This window comes from Pinus tabuliformis, chromosome 4_2 (genome assembly GCF_031772625.1).
Source record: "Pinus tabuliformis cultivar Carrire ecotype Pingquan chromosome 4_2, CPIR1, whole genome shotgun sequence".
Lineage (NCBI taxonomy): Eukaryota > Viridiplantae > Streptophyta > Pinopsida > Pinales > Pinaceae > Pinus > Pinus tabuliformis.
In genome coordinates, this window is record NC_142304.1 from 1,186,044,517 (window position 1) to 1,186,067,743 (window position 23,227).

Below are 23,227 nucleotides of genomic sequence, written 5' to 3' on the forward strand. Positions count from 1 at the left end.
ATCTTAAACCTACATTGTATCATGTTTGTAAGCTAGGCATCTATTTCATGGTTTTGAGTTTAACTTGTACACTTCTGAAGACACCATATTGTGAGATTAGTAGGTTCAGTGTTCTTGATGATTAGATTTACAAGTTACATTCTGGTTAAGAAACCTTTGTAACAAGATTTGAGATCTTTTGAAATGTGAACAAACTCGGAAGGATCTTAAACCTTACATTTATGCAACTATAGTTTCATGCCATTTTTCAACTTGAAGGATGTAGTTTTAAACTTACATGGTGTCATCTTTGTATGCCAAGCAGTCATAACTTGATATTTCATGGTTGAAGTGTTTTTATTGTAACTAGGGATGATGGTTTATTAGACTGTTCGAGTTTTACATGTTGGATTGTGAACAATGTATCATCCATCTGTTGTCCATTTTTATTTATGCATGTTGTGGCATTTGCAAGCTGACCTATATGTGAAATTTTAGTTGTTTTTATGTTTTCTTAAATGATTGGTATTTTTTACATAGGTCTAAACACTGATGAAGTTCTTCAACATATTAAAAGTTTTTTTGAGCACAATTCTACCGGGAATAGCGAAACTGGAGAATTAGCAATGGAGGAATGGTTTATGGCATTGAGAAGGATTTGGGACTGTGAAAAGTGGCTTATGAAACAATTTTCAATTAAGGATTTTAGATTCTTAGGCTTTGGAGACTTCCTGGATTTTTTTAAAAGTCACATTTCTCAGTTTCCTGAAAAAATAATTAAAAGCCTCATTGTGCATAAACATAAAAAGTCACCGTTAACAGCTTATATTGCAAAGAACCAACTCTTAGAATTTTTATCACAAACTGCATGGGACCTTGGCAATAATGCAATGCTCTCTAGAGAAGGAGTCAATATTATTTTGCGTAAGCAGTTCCCTTCAATCAGATTTGAGCTATCAGATAGTTATGATTTCGAGGAAATCTTGAATTATATTAGGAAATTCCAAAATTATTCTGAACGAAAGAAGACAAGGTATTCTGCTGCATTGCTGGCAAGGAGCAGCATAAGTGATCAATCAAGTCTGAGTGCTGCTGTTTCTGAAAAGTGGACATCTGAGCCTGTACAGATGGCTGGAGTGTTTGGTGCCATGACCAGTGCTGATGCTTTGAAGTGCCTACTAAAAGCACCTATGCTATCAGATCTAGAGGAGTGGTCACACTGGGATCATGTATTTTCTCCTACGCTTGGTCCAATTCTGAACTGGCTGGACAAAGAAGGTACCAGTAATGATTTGCTTTGTCTTGTGTTAAGGAGTGGAAAAGTTGTTCGTATTGATAGTTCAGCCACGATGGAAGACTTCTTGGCAGTTGCAGTGAAGGGCTCCGCAAAGAAAATGGCAGTGCAGCTTGTTTCTATTGTGTCTCTTTATGGTGGCACGCATCATGCTCCTGTAGCACTCATGAAATCACATGCTTGTCAAGCGATAGATATATTGGTAAAGAATTGTGTAGACTGTTTTGATCATACAACTTTTATGCCTTTGGATAAGACAGAAAATTGCATTAACTGTAAGAAATATCAGCAGAGGGAGATGAATGTTCATGATGTTTCTGTGCATGCATCGGTTTTAGGAAAACCACATATTCTACATGATTACAATGACAGATCTCAGAAGGTTGATCAAGAGACTCAGGCTCTCAGGGTTGCTGCCAGATTTATATTGGACTGCCTTGTTTGTATACCTTCAGAATTCCGCACCTTTGCTGCAAATATATTTTTGTCAGGATTGAGTACTTTAGCAGCAGATGCATCCCAAGTACTTTTACAGGAATGTGCTGGCTATGATGAACGTGTTATGCTGCATGAACTCGGTCTTTCCATGGGTATTATTAATTGGATAAAGGATTATCAAGTTTTTTCACTTGATGCAGAACATTCTAGCATGTCTGAAGAATGCCATGAACTAAACAGTACTGTCAAGAACAATGGTCAATTTGATACAGAAAGCAAATATAGAGCGCATCAATTGGAAGGTAGCCATTTCTCAGATTTAGATGCAATAAAGACAAAAGAAGAGTCACTTGATGTATTGCAGACGCAACATTTTGATGATCAGAATGGTTCAGAGGACATGTTAAAGGATTGTGGTAGCTGCATGCTGGGAAGTGAAGGCCTTGCAATTAATGGGTTAACTCAAATTTCAGACAAAAGGATTCAGGATGAATATGGGAGAAGAATTATTGAAGCTATTCGACGTGATGAATTTGGGCTAGATTTGGAGCTTGAGTGTAATGAGTCACTTCTCCTGAAAAAGCAGCATGCTCGTTTGAGTCGTGCATTGCACTGTCTTTCACAAGAGCTGTATTCTCAAGATTCTCATTTCCTCCTTGAACTGGTAAGGCCTTGCATCAAGCCCACAATTAATTATGTAATTGAAATAAAGTGACTTACTGGAATTTGTTGTATTCAAATAGCCACTTGTGATAAACTTGTCTATAGTTAATATCGTTAAAGTGAACATTCAATTTGAATAATGCTGGAAAAATATACTATTGGTCATGAGCTTTACAGGATGAAGATAAGTTTTTAGAGAAGTATTTTGTGGTTCATGCTTTATCGTTTTTTGTATCCTACATTGTACTTGTTTGCTACCTTTCAAACACATGGCATTTCTTTTGAAATTTCATGATTTGTGAGAATGTTCACTGATACCAGTTAAATGTTGTTCTATATTCTGTTAGAACAGAATTCTGAGTAATTTTTGTCCTCAGATAATGAGAAAAGGCAGAGGTAGAATTCGGAAACAAAGCTGATTTCAATAAGGCATCATTTCTTATATCTTTATTATTGCTTGGAATTAAGAAGTAAACATTTTGCTCACATCTTCATTAACCTTCATGTGATATGTGTCTACACATGCACATAAAATGGAAGGAAAGGCAACAGCTACATAATGAAACTGAAGAGTCTGGAAAAGGAAACTAAATAGCTATGAGAGAGACAAAATCTAGAAAAAGAGGATTTATATGCATCTTATTTGGTCGCTAAAACCAGTGTAGTTTGACTTGGCCATGGCTTGTGAGTATTGTTTGGGCCAACCATTTGCCTCATATGTAAAGAACAAGGTTCATATATGTAGTATCCCTTTCAGGATATTTTGCAAATTTTGCAGAAAACTAATTCAACCAAAATTTCTCCATAAAATCACCATTCGATTTACAGAAGATTTCCATATAATATATAACAAGAGAATGCATGCAATTCAATCATAAAATGAGCAGAGATAATCTCAACTTTTATTATAATATATAAACTGGGGTTTTACATGCTGAAATAACAAATAGCTGAAATATAACTGGCCTCAAGGATTTTCTCCAATGTTGCATCGGCCCTCCACCAAACCTGAACTGAACTGCTGCTGCTAAGCTCTCGTATGAATTCTGGATGAATTCACCAAGGCAAGATGGGTACTCGCCCAATCTCACTAAATCACCCAAAGGTTTCCATCCTGGGGCTACCAAGGAAGTAGAGAACCGGGTTCCCAACCTCTCATACAAGAAGAATTATCAAATCCAAGATGTCCTCTAATAGCCTCCTCCTCTTTCTATAGATTTGATGGACCCCTCTAGAAGCTCCTATTTTATTATTATTTTAATCATTGAGCACATTTCCATAATTAAATTATTCTTTTTAATGTGGGAAAATGGTAAATAGGCCACCATGCTTCCTCAAGCCATCTTGTTGTCGCACAGAATGTATAGGCACCATGACAACGCTCAGATCGGGGGTGTCACCCTAATCCCCAATCTCTCCATTTAAGCTGTCTCCCTACAACAGGTTAAGGGGGGTAGACCCTATGGAAAAATGGAATGAAGAAGAACTAGTTGGGAACCAACCAGTTCAGGAGACACAACGAGGCGATCAAGTACTTGATTAAGATTTACCAAGATTTAGGATTTGATTAGATTTTAAACGATTAATACCAGTGCCTTATGGAGTCAACGATCTTGCTAGGGAAATGAAGACCAAGTAATCAATTAACAATTGCTGCTTAGATGAATGAAATGCAGATCCTAAAACTTAAAGTGAGATGTAGGAATCTTGGTAAATTTTAGTTTAAATGCCTACTTAAATTGTGAATCCTTCAATCCTTTCTGTGTTGAGCCTAATTTCGTAGTAATTAGCAGAGAGAAGATTAGGAAAAGCACACTAAGGTGTGATTAACGATACCTCTCCTGAACTTCTAACATACCCGGTGCCTCTGGCACTGCATAGAGTTGTGGCTCTGACGATTGCAAGGTCACTATTTTAAGTACTATTAAAACAGGCTTCTCAAGAAAAAATGGATGGAGATCTATCTGTCTATCGACCAAGCTTATGCGTGGAAGTAAATTTTATCTATGGAAAGTTAACTTATATGCAAATGCATTGGAAGATGAGATGAAGTTAGACTTGAGGAAGGGAAAACACCTGCGTCGCAAAAGCCCTCAATTACCCATATGAAATGTTCGCTTTGCGGATGAAGACTAAAAAATAAACTTCTGAATATATTACAATTAAAACACAGGCTTATTTCAAATCTTTCTAATACAATTATAGCTCAAAGAGAACAAAAACTTCTTTGCAATTTAATATAGATGTTCAGAAATATTTAGCTTAGGAAATAGAGATATGAAATCTATTATAATGCCATGACAAAATTCTTTAACAATCGCTCGAAAATATTTGCAAAATGTCTATAACATGTAACGAGCATTAAATAATTCAAGCAATGACGATAGATTTTTATAGATGCAAAATATTCAATAGATGCACAATGTTCTAGCAATTAAATTTCAAGAGAGACAAATACTTTAAACAACCACGAAATTTAAATGCTAACCAATTTCGATCCTAGATTTAAAAAATTATGCTTAGTGGCCCAAATCTAGGAAAATTTTCCTACAGTTAACCTTTAGATATAAAATTTAAGCACATTTAATTATAGAGAAATGAAAAATACTAATACCACAAAAGTTCACCTTTAGATTTTATCATTGATAGATTTGATTAGCCCTTAGGAGAACGTTTCTCAAGATGTTGAGCAAGACTTAATGTGGTAAATGATTAATCAAAATCTTTTTTTTTGAAAGTGACCAAAACAAATCGAACTGACTTAATAATTTTTTAAAATTTTTTAATGGGCCGAAGGCCACATAAAAAATTTAAAAATCTTTAAGTATGAAAATTAATTTCGATCTATAATCACACAAAATATAAAAATGAAGCCCGTTCCTTATTTCTTAATTTTTTTTTTTAGGGTTTTTAGATATTTATATTTTTAAAGTTTTTTTTAGGTTTCAATTTTTTTTGTATTTTTTAAATTTTAATAAAAAATCAAACTCAAAAAAAAATGAAAAGGCAAAGTGAATTCAATTAAAAAAAATTGAAAAAAACCAAAATTCGAATCTCAAAATTAAAAAAGGAAAAGAAATGAAAGTTAAACTAAATATTCATAAAACAAAGAAAAGCGCTAAACCTATCTAACACTACCTAACACTCAAGCACAAACGAAAAATAAAGGAAATCACAATTTTTGTTTTTTATGAGTGCAGGTCGACAACAGGAACTTGGAGCTGTAGCGAGAGGAGGGAAGGAGAATGTTGCTGCAAGGAGAGGGATGCTTGTGGCAACACACAGGTGAGGGTTTGAAGGCGTGGACAGAGCGAGGGGAGAAGGGACTACAGATTTAGGCAGAGGAGGAGCGATGAGGAGGTTAAGCGGAAAGGACGCAAGGGACAGTAGATGCGCGTGAGGGATGGACACAAGACTGAAGGAAACATGGGAAACACATTGCAGTTTGAGGGCAACAACGAGGATGACAAGGGAGAAGCGAAGGAGCACGTATGCAGCGATGAAAGAATGTGGAAGAGGAGTTGGAGAAGGGATTGCAGGGTATTGTTTGCAGGTTGATGGGATAGCAGCAGATGGACTGCGGGATGGAGCAGAACGCGAGGGAGCAGCGTGAAGGGGATGAGGACTGCGTCTCGGTTTTGCAGCAGACGTGGATGAGCAATGGGAGAAGGGTACGCACAGCAGAAGGAGGGTATGGGTTTAGGTATGCATGGAAGAGTTTGGAGGGCTGTGGAAGAATGGAGATGGAAACACAGGTTTGGAGCAGTGGACGAGGGTTTAAGCAAAACGCAGAAGGGTAGCATGCTAGGAAGTAGAAACTGATATGCAATGTTTACAGTTGGGATGGACACAGAATGAAATGGAGATGTGACAGTTGCGAAAGAGGATTTTCGAGGGTGGAGAAACTACAGCAAGCAAACTGTGGATAGTAGAAAAAAAATTAGTGTAACAACCCATCTAAACTAATCCACTAATATAAAGTTTTAAACTTTATATTAAAACAGATATGATAAACTTTAAAACAAATATGAGTTAAACTTTAAAATAAATATGATTAAACTTTATAAATATAAATTTTAAACCTTATAAAATATATAAATTAAACTTTATAAAATTAAACATTATAATAAAAATAAAATCAAAAAAGAAACACCCTTATATAAAACGGGACACATAAACCAAATGAGATATATATAACAAAGTACATATGACAGCAGAGGCATAAATATCTAAGGGCCGCAGAATGCATGGAAGGCGTGTTGGAAGGAGGGAAGGTTGTGGCTGCAGGTAGGAGGGCGGCCGCCGCCAAGCTCGTAGTTAAAAACCGGAGGTCTGAATCGAGAGGGGGGGGGGCTGGAACAACGTACTTAGAAACCAGGAGGAGGAATTCAGCAGTGAGAGAGGTCCGCCATTGGAAGAGCTTTAATCCGTCTGAGGTTCTGGGCACGGGGGATAGTGAGCTTCTGTGAGAAGCTTATTGGATTGAGCAGCCAGTCTCTGCTCAGTCTGGCTGGGTGGAATTGGTCTCCCGGGTAATTGGAGCAAAGCAGCAACAACATCATCAGCTTCACCGGATCAGATAGCAGTTCAAGTAAGTACAAAAATCAAAATTTTTACGGTTCCTGTTTTCCAGTTTTGATTACTACACATGGTTTACTCTTCAGTTTGATCCCAACCTACATTTATGGTATATTGCTGAACTGTATCGCTTCTAGATTTCAATCATGACAGGTCTATGGTAAAATTCCCGGCTAAAGGTCAAACTGATATGGAACCAGAACAACCCTTCATTTTTATAGATTTAATCCATATCCAAGTAATATATTCAGAATATAAATATGTATGACCTTCCTTAAATGTAATAGCTAGATTGAAGTATGGCGGGTATATTACCGACACATATTATAACGAGACATTTAACATTTTTTTTCATGGATGTTATTTGGTGAATAAACTTTGGATGTCTTATCTTAGGAGCTAATAACCATACACTTCTGCATTATTCATATTAGGACAGAATACCCTGCATTAGGACAAGGAGGTCGCGAGACCACCCTCCTTGACCTCGGTACCAGTAAGATTTGCCTAGCAGATAAAAATAGCAAAACTATACCCGTTTATGAATGTGAAGTTGCAAAAGAAAATTGTGTGTTAAATTCGGTTGTCTACCTCAAAATTTTTATAGAATTTTATTATGTGTTCAGGAACCATTACAATGGTAAGGAAGTATGAGCAACGACGACGTGATCAGACAGCATCACCACCATTAATGCCGCCACTGTCGCCATCATCATCCCCATCACCATCGTCACCACCAAGACCATCATCAACATCAATCGCCCCAGCGCCAGAGTTGACTATGATAATGAATTCTTTGGAAGCCTTATTGGGAACATTAAAAGAATCAACTAAGGCCAAAACCAAAGGGGAATTTCAACATGTAGCCACCAGTTCAGTGAAACCAAATAATTTTGAGCCCAGAAGATTGAAAGAAGACATTTCTAGGGAGCTTCAGAAAATTAGACTCCCAGAATTCTCAGGAGGTCGAGCAGGTGAGCGCGCTGAAGCATGGTTAGAAGGAATGAACAGATGCTTTAGGTTAAGAGAATATTCTTCTTCGGCAAAAACAAAAATTGCCGTGTTTCAACTAAAGGAAAGTGTTTTGATTTGGTGGGGAAATCTGGAAAAGCCGTTGCACCTTACATCGGATAATGTCCCTTGGGAACTATTTGAGGAAAGGTTCCGTGCAAAGTATTTACCTCCATACTTTCAACAACAGCAAGCCAGAGCCTTTCATACATTAATTCAGGGAAATAAAATGGTGGAAGAGTACGAGATAAGGTTTATGGAGCTTGTAAAATACATTCACTACTTAGATTCTGATGAACGTCAAGCTCAATGATTCATATTTGGGTTAAATCCTCGCATCAGAGACTTGGTAAGCATGTGGAAACCATCATCAGTAGCAGAGGCAGTCGAATGCGGTCGTTATGCAGAAGAGCACCTTGGAATCAAAAAAGATATGGGGCCAGGAGGGCCTTTACAATCAGGATTTCCAGGAAAGACTGCTCGAAACTTCTTCAGAGGAGATAGCTCGAGGCCACCTTACGGTAATAGGTTTACCCCAAGAAATATAGGGACAAGAGCTCCCATGGCAGTAAACACTATAGCCGCGGAATCATCAAACACCAGTCCATGGACATCTCGAGGGACTACCAGTAGAGGAAGAAATTCGAGAGGATTCAACATGAGAGGACGAAGCTCGTTCTCTAGAAATTCACGTCCTGATTCAAGAGGATCAGCGCAGCTTAATTCTTGGGGATGTGGGGGACCGCATTTTCAACGTGACTGCCCAGAAGCTTCATCGAATATATTGCATAGGACTGGAAAGGAGCCGATATCAAACAATCGAGGCTAAGGATTTATGAAAATGATATTTATAAGACTGCATTCCGAACACGTTTTGGACATTATGAATTTACTGTGGTACCATTTGGGTTAACAAATGCGCCAGCCGTATTCATGAATCTTATGAATAGTGTTTTCCGTGAATATCTTGATCAATTTGTGCAAGTCTTTTTGGATGATATTCTCATCTATTCCAAGGATAAGAAAGAGCATGAAGATCATTTGCGGATAGTATTGTCCTGTCTTAGAGAACGTCAGTTATATGGAAAACTATCCAAGTGTTCATTCTTTCAGGAAAGGATTCATTATTTGGGTCACATCATATCAGGTGAAGGGATTTCAGTAGATCCTGAGAAGGTAAAAGCGATCATGGAATGGCCAATACCGAAAAATGCAAATGAGATACGAAGCTTTATGGGTTTAGCCGGTTATTACCGGAGATTTGTGGAGGGATTCTCCAAAATCGTAAAGCCAATTACAACCCTTCAGCGTAAAGGTGTTAAGTATGAATGGACCGAGGAATGTAATAAAGCATTCTTTGAACTCAGAAGACTACTCACCAGTGCACCAATCCTAAGAGTCCCAGACATGAACAAAGATTTTATGGTATGTACTGATGCATCCAAACAAGGGCTGGGTGCAGTGTTGATGCAGGATAGAGGAGTGATAGCATATGCTTCCAGAAAGTTAAAACCTCATGAAGAACTCTATGCTACTCATGATTTAGAATTAGCAGTTGTAGTGCTAGCTTTAAAGATTTGGAGACACTGTCTAGTGGGACGAAGTTTTACACTTAAAAGCGACCATCAAAGTCTACAATATTTGTTCACCCAAAGAGACTTAAATGCTAGGAAAAGGCGATGGAATGAATTCCTAAGTGAATATGACTTCGGAATATCATACATTAAGGGAAAAGAAAATGTAGTAGCTGATGCTTTAAGCAGGAGACCTCGGATATTTTCTCTCATACCCATTAAAGTAGACTTAGACAACGATTGAAGGAAGCACAGGATAGACAAAAGAGTTATGCTGATGCGCACCGAATTGATAGGAGGTATGAAGTAGGGGATCAGGTCTTCATCCGCATCAAAGCAAATAAAAGTACTATTCGATTCGGAAAAGGGACAAAGTTATCACCCCGATTTATTGGGCCATTTAAAGTTGTGGAAAGAGTGGGCCCTGTTGCCTATCATCTTGCCATGCCACCTCACCTGCATAGAATTCATAATGTATTTCATATTTTTGTATTAAGACATTATATAGCTGATCTATCTCATAACCTTCAATGGAAGGAATTGCAGGTATCGGACGAGGGAGTCATAACGGTCGAACCGTTACGTATACTAGAATGTAGAGTTCGACAGCTGAGGAACCGCTTGGTGGACCAAGTTAAGGTCCAATGGGACAAGTATAGTCCTGGATCAGTAACTTGGGAAAATACAGAGGACATATGTCAGAGATACCCTAATTTATGTCCATTTTGAAGAACTTTAAACTATGTTTAGTATATATTTACTTCACTACAATCAGAGACTCAGAAACATTTTGAATGATTATAGATAAACGTGAAATTTTGTGCCATAATATATGTTTAATTCCTGTTGGTACATGGATACCAAAACAATATATGTGGTTCATTTTACTAAATTATAGTTGTCGAAGTAAAGTTAAGACAGTTGAATGATTTTACTTTTGATAGAAATTAAGATATTATAGATCTGATTTATTTATACATGTCAATATGATCAATGGGATAGAAATCAGGAAGTGAATACATTCTAGATGAAAGTCAAAAGACATGCATGGAATATGACAAAATATGTTGTACTGTAGTATCATAGATGAATTCATAAGGGAATAATATGTGAGTTATTTTGAATATGCTGATGCACATTTTACGGATGCATTGTTAAGTGTATGATTGCAGGTAATAGACAGTTACCGGGATGACCACGTGATGACAGAACCTCAGAACAATTAAAGCTCCAAGTGATTCTATGATAGGGTGTTAACCCTAAATTCTATGGGAGGGGTGGAGGTGTTGCCCACCGTTTATCCTCCGAACCCTGGAGTCATGGGAGGACTGTGCGATTCACGCTCCCCTAGATGTGTGATGATGACTGCCGGATGCCTACTGGGAATCAAGTCGGTGTAGCTGACGCTGTCACCTTAGAGTTTATGAATGGTTAGGTCAGTAAAACTGACACCATGGCATACTCCAGTAGAGGATGGATAGGGTGGGAGCAGAAGAGATTAGGAAGGATAGGATGATTTTAGAATAGCTTGGGAACCTGGATAGGGAAAGACATGTCCATTAAAACCTTAAACCTAAAACTCTAACTTCAGGACGAAGTTTTCTGAAGGGGGAGTGTATGTAACGACCCATCTAAACTAATCCACTAATATAAAGTTTTAAACTTTATATCAAAACAGATATGATAAACTTTAAAACAAAAATGAGTTAAACTTTAAAATAAATATGATTAAACTTTATAAATATAAATTTTAAACCTTATAAAATATATAAATTAAACTTCATAATAAAAATAAAATAAAAAAAGAAACACCCTTATATAAAAGGGGATGCATAAACCAAACCGGAGGTCTGAACCGAGAGGGGGGGCTGGAACAACCGAGTTAGAAACTAGGAGGAGGAATTCAACAGTGAGAGAGGTTCGCCATTGGAAGAGCTTTAATCCGTCTGAGATTCTGGGCACGGGGGACAGTGAGCTTCTGTGAGAAGCTTACTGGATTGAGTAGCCAGTCTCTGCTCGGTCTGGCTGGGTGGAATTGGTCTCCCGGGTAATTGGAGCAAAGCAGCAGCAACATCATCAACTTCACCGGATCAAATAGCAGTTCAGGTAAGTACAAAAATCAAGTTTTTTACGATTCTTGTTTTCCAGTTTTGATTACTACAATTAGGGCCACAAAGAAATTCGAAATTTCCAGAAACCCTCAAAAAGGACTTCAAAATTTTCTGGAGGAGAAGAATGCAACAGAAAATCGAAAACCCAGGCAGCAAACAACCAGCAAAAATGGTGGCCAAGAACCTCTTTAAATCCACCAGATCTTCTTAAAGAATTTCTAGAAATCTTAATTAAAAATTTTAAGTCCCTTTGCTTCAGATTTATTTGAATGAAAACCCTTAAAAATGTTCTCCAGATTTAAAATATTTGAAAAACCCTTGGACTGCAAAAATAATTCCCTGCAAAAGCTGCTTTTCAGGCCAGATCTTACCCTCCAGGGCCTAGATCTGGCTTCGAAATCAAACTTCACCTTCAGATCTGCAACCTGTACCTGAAAACACAAACACCCAGAACCCGGATATACAAAAATAAATGAAACCCTAGGAACCCCAGTCAGAATTTTTTTTTTTTTTACAGATCTATGCACAGGAATAACAGATCTATCAGATCTGGCAAGTGTGAGTCCAACTCCGCTCCCAGATTTGATAATATAAGGCTTTTGAAAACCAGTTTTATCACTTTAGCACAGAAAAATTTGAAATTTTGATTTTAAACAGAGGTGCTTCGCCCAAAACCCTTCATGCATCACCAATAAAATTTCTTACGATAAGCCTGGGATCCAATCAAGCTGGGCTCTTCAGGAATTACGAATCTGGAGTTGGCTAGTCCAATTGAAAACTTCCCCAAATGCCTAATGATCTAAAAAAATCAAGAATTTCCTGCACAACTCAATTCAACCATCAGCGTAGAGTGAGAAAAAGAGATACCTGCTATTATATTCAAAACTTAAATTACCATTCAAACCCCAGTGATTGAGCAAGATACCTGTGCTCAAATCACTCTTCAGAAAGCCATCATCAATGGTTAAAAGGAAATCTATGCATGAAAATAACACATCTTACAGCATTTCTACGAAGAGTAACACCAGCAGAAATTAACCCCAAAGTTTTATTTATTGCACATAAAAAAATTACAAGAGAGCTTTCACTTAGCACACGACTCAAAGATCGAATGATCTCAACTGACAACTTACCTCCTATGTAAAGATAAATCTTCCAACAGCTAGTTCGAGTGATCCTTGTCAAAGCAATCTCGACCGTCGATGAGAAAAAATTTCTTTTAATCTCATCTGTCGAAATATAAAATTCTTGAGGAAATTCAAAATTTTCAATTAAATGAATTTTAATTTACCCAAAAAATAAAAAATTTGAGTTAATTTCCTAAAAAATTTGACTTTGACTTAACCCCTAGGGATTAAAGGCTTAAAATTTAGCAAAATAATTAATTTACCTTAGTCCCAGGAACTTTTAAAATTTGAATTTTAAGGACCCACGAATTTTTCCTTTGGAAAATTTAAATAATTAACGTATGAGGGGATAAATTATTTTTCCAACCCTCAAGACACTTTACATCATCATTTTCATATCTTTTACATCAAAAGGGGGGAAACCCATCTGAAATAGACCCGCACAGACTACCCATTTCTGCGACACAAATATAATCCAGCAGACTAAGCAATTTTTAATAAAATAACATAACCAAATAGTTAGGATTATTCCCGAATCACTTTTACATAGACTCGATCTATAACACTAGGACTCACTTAAGATCCCGGTGACAAAATTCATTCCGGCTTTGGGGTAAGGTTGAAGGAAAACTCTGTCGACCATCCGAGAATGGATCGGTGAGATAAAAAACCTCCCGGAATGTAGATCGTCACAAGAAAAATAGGTTTACGTAGGCAATCACATACATGACACAGATCTGCTGAGATTATTTACATCACATACATGCAGAGTGGGTTTACATTATAACATGACAATCAAACTGATGATGATAGTTGGATGACATGGACACATCGATCAGGTACTATCCCTTTTGTGAAAAAAGGGGGTGTACTGTTGTGGGTCATTGACACGTAGTGGTCAACATTTGGCTCTACTTGGGGACACGTTGCTGCACTGTAGAAATGTGAGAATCCAAAATCTGCTTCCACGCAATACACAATATAACATAAGTAGCGTCAATTCAAAATCATCATATAACATTAAGCATAGGAAAGATATAAGCTCTTCATTTATTAACTATCTAGTAACGTGAAAAGTAAATCTAATCCTAAAACAGAAATGAAACGCTGAAAGGACAAGGTGCAGGGTTAGAAATACAATACAGAGGATGCCCCATGGCATCAGATGTCATCTTTGAAGAATAGCTTGAGCATTTGACCATTCACAGGTAAGTGAAGTGGTTCGCCGTTCAATCTGCTCAAGTGGAATGAATTTGGCCCAACAATGTCTAGGATAATGTATGGTCCCATCCACAAACTGTCAAATTTCTTATGTTTTCCCGATTTTTCATTCTTGCGATCCCAAAGGAGTACCATATCTCCAACCTACAAAGATCTAAATCGAGATGATTTATCAAAGCTTTTCTTAATGTTAGATTGACTTTTACATATATTATCAAAAGCTATCCTACGAGTTTCATCCAACTCCACAATTTGATCAATTCTATTTTGAACAACATCTTTATTAGTAGAAAAAAGTTACATCCAAGCCATAAACTAATTCAAAGGGACTTTTACCAGTAGCTTTCTTTTTAGTAATCCTATCTACCCATAAAGCATACTTGATTTTGCTATCCCAAGATTGCTTATTATTTCCTACTATCTTCTTGATAATGTTTATGATATTTTTATTACTTGATTCAGCAAGTCCATTACCCTGAGGATAGTAATTTGATGAATGAGATAAGACAATGCCATACTTGAAACAAAAAGATGAAAATTCTAAAGAACTAAAAGCATGGCCATTATCAGTAGTGATCTTAGCAGGGACACCAAATCTAGTAATAACATGATTTTCAATGAAATCCATAATGACCTTTTCAGTGGCATTCTTAGCAGGGATGGCTTCAACACATTTAGTGAAATAATCGGTAGCAGTCAAAATCCATTAGTAGCCATTGCTAGAATTTTCATGAAACTTCCCAATGAAGTCCATATCCCAATGCTAAAAAGGTGTTTCCACAACTGCAAGTTGTAAGGGCAGGGCAGCAAGCTTCTATTTCCCAATGAACAGTTGGCAAGCTTGACAACCTCTAACAAACTTATGCACATCAGAAAAAATTGAAGGCCAATAATAACTAGCTCTCAGAATTTTGTGGGCAATAGTTCTAGCAGCATAATGACCACCACAAAATCCCGAATGAAACTCAGAAATTAACTTCTTGGACTCAATTTCATCAACACACCTAAGTACTATGCCCTCAGGATTTCTCCATCCAAGGCCATCCTTCATGAGGCAATACTTAGTGGCTTTTAATCTAAGAGCCCTTCTCTTATGAGCGACTAAATGGTTAGGACATGTAAGATTTAACAAGTAATAAATAATGTCCTTGTACCACTCATGCTCTCCTAATCTTTGCAGCTCAGGTGAAGATGAATCGTTAAGACAAATCAAACCAAGAGCTTTCTCATTACCTTCGGTCATCATTTGAGCCAAGCCTTGACCTTTGACTAACTTGGTGGGCCTAATCTCTAAATCATATTCTTGTATTTTAGTAACCCACCTAGCACGAGTCCCTAAGCAATCAGTTTGAGTTAATATATCTTTAACCACAGAATGTGGGACAAAAGCAATGATTTTGGAATAACCCACATAAGTTTTGAAATGCTTAAGAGATTTGACTAAGGCATAGGCTTGCTTTTCCATGGTATTGTATTTTAATTCAGAATTTTGAAGTGCTCTTCTCATGAAAGCAATAGGCTGCTTGTGACCATCTTTATTTTTATGCAATAAGACACCAGCAATGGTATCTTCAGAAGCGAAAGAGAAAATCATGAAATCCTTAGAGTAATCAGGACTAACTAAAACAGGCTCTTTTGCAATAGCACCTTTGATTTCCTAAAAAGCCTTTTTGCCATCTTCTTTCCATATAAATTTTACATCTTTTTCAGAAGACTTTGAATAGGCTTAGCTACTTCTACGTAATTTGGAATAAATCTTCTAAGAAAATTCGTTTTTCCAAGAAAAGACTTAAAGGATTTAAGATTATGAGGGAGAGGAATCTTTTGGATTGCCTCAACTCTTTCAGGATCAATCTTGATTCCATCTTTAGAAATTATGTGACCAAGTAATTTCCCTTCAATTACTCCAAAATCAGACTTAGCCGGATTTAAGGAAATCCCATACTCTCTGCATTTATCAAAAACTTGCCTAAGATGACTTATGTGACTAATACCATCCTTAGAAAAAACGGTAAGATCATCCTGATAAATTTCGATAAACTTCCCAATTAAACCCTTGAAGGCATAATCCATAGCCCTTTGAAACGTAGCCCCAACATTGGTTAATCCAAACGGCATTCTAATATATTCGAATGTACCCCATGGTGTGGTGAATGTAGTTTTGTGACGATCCTCCTTCTTAACCCATACTTGATTATATCCAGAAAAACCATCTAGCAATGACATCATTCCAGAACCAGTTACTCTTTGCAACATAGTCTCCATGTTTGGCAAAGGGTAATTATCTTTCTTACATGCTAGATTAAGGTTTCGAAAATCGACACAAAGCCTTATTGTACCGTTCTTTTTCCTAACAATCACCAGGTTGGAACACCATGTTGAATGCCTCGTTTGAGCAATAATTCCTGTTGCAAGCATCTTTGAAAGCTCCTTTTGAACCAAAGGGGCTAACTTAGGATTTGTCTGCCTAAGATTTTGACGAAAGGGTTTAGCATTTTCATCTTTCAAAGGGATAGTGTGCTCCATGACATCTTCCCTATAACCTTTTAATTCATCATAACAAAATGCTAAAACATCCCGATATTCACAAAGTAAATTGGTTAAGTTTTTTCTTTCTTCAACATTAGTACCCTTATCAATTTTGATAATCTTTGGATCCATAGAAGTATCAATATTTACCTTGATGTATTTGCCTGGATCCATTTTATTTTCCTCTTTCTTCTTTGTGGCATCATGCCGACCAAAGTGTTGTTCTAAAGAAACCACATTCCTAGGAGTAGGATTTATGATATCTTCGTGATCATCAGATCCATCCTCCTTAGAATCTATCCGAAAATTTTCAAACTCATCCAAATTATCAAGAAAATGAATCACTTGTTTCTCGTCATCAAAAACTTGCCAATGCTCTGAATTATCTGGAACAAAAGGCCTAAATATAACTACCATTTTTATCTTATCCTTAATTGGCCCATCAGATAACTGCAAAGTAGAAGCAGCGGCAAGCTCATCTGCCGAACTATTCTGCTCTCTTGGGATAGCCTCAAGGTCAAGGGCATCAAAGTATTCCATAGTATCCCATACAACATTTCGATAATTCTTTAATCTTTGATTTTTACATGTAAATTTATTTTTAATCTGCATGATAATTAAGTCAGAATCCCCCTTGATGCTAAGCAACTTAACTCTTAAAGCCTTTGCTAACTCAGGACCCAACAACAAAGCTTCATATTCAGCAACGTTGTTGGTTGCTTCAAATTCCAATCGATAGGTAAACTTGAAAATATGACCAAGGGGTGATTTTAATACTATTTCTGCACCTTTACCATGCTTAGACGATGCACCATCAAAATACATGTACCAAACTTTATCCTTGAGATCCCCAAATTTTTTATCAACCTTATCATCAGGAAGAACTATGGAATTAGACAGGATAGCATAATTCCCAATGTCAGATTGTTCTTTAATTATCTCATTATGAGGTCTCTTAGGATCTTCAACATGGAATCTTCTCTCAGGCTCTCTATTAAGTCTCACAAAACCATCACCTCTAGGAAAAGGAATCATAGCATATGACCAATTCATTTGAGTACTCCCTCCTAGATCAAAGGCCCATTTTCTAGATAAAAGCATACCCCAAGCATCAGGCACATCAACAACAACAATGTCCATAACAATCATAATGTCAGGGTAAACTGATAAATGAACTCGTAAATCCTTGATCAGACTGTGAACTTCAATCTTCTTAGAATCCATGACACATATATTGTAGTAAGGCCTAGAAACCCTTAAATTAAGTTGTTCCATGACCCTCTTGGTCATGACACAAGCTGACGCACCAGAATCCAGCATGCAATTATTCAATTTATATCCATTAATCATCAAAGTAATAAAGAATGGCTAATGATCCTTGTTATCTGAATCCAAACTTTGCAAATATATAGGAGCATCATGATAATCAACCTCAAGTGCCTTCTGTTGAGAAACATCCACTTGAGGAGCTTCGATAGCTTTTAGTAACTTAGCCCTTTGGGAGGGAATCTTCGCAATATCAGCGACAGGAACCCATATTTTTGCATTATTAAACCAACTTCCCAAATCGACATCTAATCCAGAGTTTGAACCCGGGTTAAAAATTCGAGGGGGAATTTGATTCCCACTTTGATCTGTATCCCTTCTTTGATGAGTTAAACCCTTATCTTTAGCAATTTCCATGATTCGCTCTGGAGAAGGCTTTTCACCATATAATTTAACCATCATATCATCTTCATTCTCAAATTTATTTATACTAAAAGCTAATGTGGGAGGCATAACATCTTGACTGTTTCCTTAACTTCCATCTAGTGTTTCATAGACAATGAAAACTCTTCACCCACTACATTTATTTGATTAACTGCCCCAAACATTCCATTATCCAAAATCCTTCTAACTATGGGGCAAGTAGCCTCCTCATGAAGAGCATCACAAGCCCGACAATAAGGTGGAGCATCATTGACCAAATTAATATGTTCAAGCGGATTAGGTGGTTTCTTCTCACTAGATTGACCTTTCTTCTGCCAATCATTATTTTGATTATTATTATTATTTCTAGGCTGGAAATTTTGCGTTTGAGCTCTTTCCATTTGAACCAACCTATTCTGCAAAGTAGTTATCTCCTTAGCATGGTTAGAGGTTAATTTCGCTTGGTTAAGCTCCATGCTTTCAATTTTTTGCAGTAATTTCTGAATAAGGTCATTATCAGATTCTTGAACCTCTTTCCCTTTAGGTTCTTTCAATTTCGTTGAAGCCCTATCAAAACCTGGGATTTCAGATTTCCCAGATGCTGCCTTATCCTTTTCAAGCTCTACCGCTAAAGCTTGACAATCCCTATAATCTGAAAGTTTAGCACATCTTAACTCATAAGAGGGCTAAGGGCTAAAGGCATCAATATAAAATTCCTGAAGAGATTTATCAGTAGCTTTATAATCTTGAGGTAATTCCTTAATAATATCATTGAACCTCTTGTTAAATTCTTCTGCAGTCTCATTTTCTCTCTTTTTAATGATACTGATAGCTTTTATGAGATGCTTTCCTTCTCTCTTATCTCCATACTTTTCCTTAAAGGCATTAACAATCGATTGCAAAGAATCAAATGAATTATGAGGCTTTTCCGTAAACCAATCTAAAGTATCCCCCTCTAAGATAAGAACAAAAAGGGTCATTTTTACATCTTCATGATTAAAATTAGTAGCCCTCACATACTTACCTAGCCATGAACTAAAATATTTTAGATGAGAGTTAGCACTAACTGCATTATTGCCTTGAAAGAGAGGTAATTTATCCATCCTGTGCTTTGGAAGATCATTGGGATAAGCTTGAATGTTAGCAAAGTTACAAGGGGCGAATATGTCTATGATGTCGTGCTCGACTGGGTTAGAAAAAAGCAAACGGATATCAGAGAGGACTTCTTGTCTGAGATTAACAAGAAGGGTACGAGAAGAGAATTTGTGTAATGATACTCTGAGAGCCCTTTCAGGATCAATAGAAGGATTAACCACATTGCTTGGATGTCTTCTAGTATACACTCTTGCAGAAGATAGAGGAAGTGGAGTCGCCACCTGGACAAAAAGTCTAACACGAAATAACCTGAAAGCAAGGAACCAACGATAGGGAAATTACCCTGGCAAGAGACGAAAGGATGAGAAGAAAGAAATGAGATGAATGTCGAAGAAACCAAGGACAAAAAAAACTCTATCCTCGGCAACGGTGCCAAAAAATGTTGTCACATAGAATGTCTAGGCACCGCGACAACGCTCAGATCGGGGGCTGTCACCCTAATCCCCAATCTCTCTGTTTAAGTTGTTTCCCTACAACAAGCTAAGGGAGGTAGACCCTATGGAAAAATGCAATGAAGAAGAACTAGTTGGGAACCAACCAGTTCGGGAGACACATCGAGGCGATCAAGTACTTGATTAAGATTTAGCAAGATGTAGGATTTGATTAGATTTTAAACGATTAATACCAGCGCCGTATGGAGTCAACGATCTTGCTAGGGAAATGAAGACAAGTAATTGATTAGCAACTGCTGCTTAGATGAATGAAATGCAGATCCTAAAAGTTAAAGTGAGATGCAGGAATCTTGGTAAATTTTAGCTTAAATGCCTACTTAAATTGTGAATCCTTCAATCCTTTCTGTGTTGAGCCTGATTTAGTAGTAATGAGCGGAGAGAAGATCAGGAGAAGCACACTAAGGTATGATTAACGATACCTCTCCTGAACTTCTAAGATACCCGGTGCCTTCGACACTACAGAGAGCTATGGCTCTGACGATTGCAAGGTCACTGTTTTAAGTACTATTAAAACAGGCTTCTCAAGAAAAGACGAATGGAGATCTATCTGTCTATCGACCAAGCTTATGCTTGGAAGTAAATTGTATCTATGCAAAGTTAACTTATATGCAAATGCATCTGAAGATGAGATGAAGTTAGACTTGAGGAAGGGAAAACACCTGTGTCGCAAAAGCCCTCAATCACCCAAATGAAATGTTCCCTTTACGGATGAAGACTTAAAAATAAACTTCTGAAGATATTACAATTAAAACACAGGCTTATTTCAAATCTTTCTGATACAATTATAGCTCAAAGAGAACAAAAACTTCTTTGCAATTTAATATAGATGTTCACAAATATTTAGCTTAGGAAACAGAGATATGAAATCTATTATAATTCCATGACAAAATTCTTTAACAATCGCTTGAAAATATTTGCAAAATGTCTAACATGTAATGAGCATTAAATAATTCAAGCAATGACGATAGATTTTTATAGATGCAAGATATTCAACAAATGCACAATGTTCTAGCAATTAAATTTCAAGAGAGACAAATACTTTAAACAACCACGAAATTTAAATGCTAACCAATTTCGATCCTAGATTTAAAAAATTATGCTTAGTGACCCAAATCTAGGAAAATTTTGCTACAGTTAACCTTTAGATATAAAAATTTAAGCACATTTAACTATAGAGAAATGAAAAATACTAATACCACAAAAGTTCACCTTTAGATTTTATCCTTGACATATTTGATTAGTCCTTAGGAGAACGTTTCTCAATATGTTGAGCAAGACTTAATGTGGTAAATGATTCTTTTAAAAGTGACCAAAACAACGCACTGAGTTCATAATTTTCTTAAATGTTTTAATGGGCCGAAGGCCACATAAAAAATTTAAAAATCTGTAAGTATGAAAATTAATTTCGATCTATAGTCACACAAAATATAAAAATGAAGTCCCTTTATTTCTTAATTTATTTTTTTAGGGTTTTTAGATATTTATATCTTTTAAGATGTTTTTTTAGGTTTAATTTTTTTTTTTTCTTTAATTTTACTAAAAAATCAAACTCAAAATAAAAATAAAATAAAATAAAATAAAAATGAAAAGGCAAAAGTGAATTCAATTAATTTTTTTATTTTTTTGAAAAAAACCAAAATTCGAATCTCAAAATTAAAAAAGGAAAAGAAACCAAAGTTAAACTAAATAATCATAAAACAAAGAAAAACGCTAAACCTATCTAACCCTACCTAACACACAAGCACAAACGAAAAATAAAGGAAATCGCGATTTTTGTTTTTTATGAGTGCAGGTCGACGGTAGGAACTTGGAGCTGTAGGGAGACGAGGGAAGGATAATGTTGCTGCGAGGAGAGGGATGCTTGTAGTAGCACATAGGTGAGGGTTTGAAGGCGTGGACAAAGCAAGGGGAGAAGGGACTGCGGATTTAGGCAGAGGAAGAGCGATGAGGAGGTTAAGCAGAAAGGACGCAAGGGACAGCAGATGCGCGTGAGGGATGGACGCAAGATTGAAGGAAACGTGGGAAATACGTTGCAGTTTGAGGGCAACAGCGAGGATGGCAAGGGAGACATGATGGAGCACATATGCAACATTGAAAGGATGCGGAAGAGGAGTTGGAGAAGGGACTACGGGGAATTGTTTGCAAGTTGATGGTGTTAGTATCAGTCTTTACAGCCTTCCTACAGTGATCAATTGTGCTCTTACATAGTGATTTTGAAGTGTCAAGGTCAAATTTTGTCATTTCAATGAGTCTTCAAGCAAAATTTGGTCAATAGGTATTAGGTCTAGGGTTTGCTTTCACTCTTTTCAAAGTTTGCCCAAATGTCAGTCCATGTCATCATTCAGCTGAGCCTATCATCATTCAGAGGTTTGTCATCATCATGTCAGTGTCTAATGGGTCATTTTACACCATGTTCATGCTTTAGTTGTGCCTAGGCAAGCTCATTTCCCTCTCCTAGGGTTTTGAAGCCAATTTCTCTTGGATGGTCAAGTCACCGGCAAAACTTGTTTCCTGATGTTCATACACCCTCCCCTATCCTTAAAATACCTTATCAAACACTTCCCATCCCTTAGATCCGCCAAATTCCTCATTTTTGCACAAACCCTAGTTTCTAGCTACAACATGGCAATTTTCTAGGTTTGGCCTGTGTTTTGTCCTTTTCGACCCCTTCCCCTCACTCAATCTCTGAGATTCCACTTTCCCCTGCTTCCTAACATCCCTCCCCACTCCCAAAAATTTCCCCAAGAATTTAGAAGCCCTCTATCCCCTTCATTTCGCTCCATTTCGACAAAATTCCTTGCTTCACACATCGGGACAAGTCGCACTCAAATGATGTTCCAGAGCAATCAAAGATGAATTTTGCAAAACTGAGAGAGGTTTTTGTCCAAAACATGCCAAGGAAGAAAAACCTCCTTCACTTTTTACACAGGTGTCATGGTTTGAGAGAAATGTCAAAAATACCGGCGAGAACGAAGGTGCTCCAAGGACGGTTGGCCAAAACACAAAAACGAAGGAAAACGCCCGATCCACTCCAAATTTTGGCCAAAGCCTCTTTGAATGAGCATGGTACTTGATTGGGGACTCCCAGCCCAAATTTCAAGAAATTTGGAGAAAATTTTGTCATTTGTGAATTTTTTGGTAAAATTACAGGTTTTTCCCAAGAACTGGTCTCACCCCGGGTGAGACCAGTTTGAAGGGCTGCTCGGAATTTTGCAAACTTGGCATTTTTGGAAAGGGCATTCAAAAAGAAAAATTACCAATACTTGGGAGAAGCCTGATTTTGAGTTTTGAGCCTCCAAAAGCTCAAAATACACCTAAAAAATGACTTTCTGCCCACTTTTTGAGTTGCAGAAAGTGACCTTGGGAGAAATGTTTTTGAGGGGTCAAATCAACACCAAATTCAGAA

At 37.1% G+C, this 23,227-nt stretch overlaps 1 protein-coding gene across 2 annotated transcripts in view; it reads left to right on the forward strand.

Moving 5' to 3' along the window:
• LOC149173919 (protein NO VEIN-like) overlaps nucleotides 1-23,227 on the forward strand; it is a 601,966-nt gene that overhangs the window by 358,756 nt on the left and 219,983 nt on the right. For both annotated transcript variants that reach the window (XM_089424783.1, XM_089424784.1), the window contains one exon: nucleotides 520-2,375. In XM_089424783.1, the coding sequence (XP_089280909.1) occupies nucleotides 520-2,375 (1,856 nt within the window). The remainder of the gene's footprint in view (nucleotides 1-519; nucleotides 2,376-23,227) is intronic.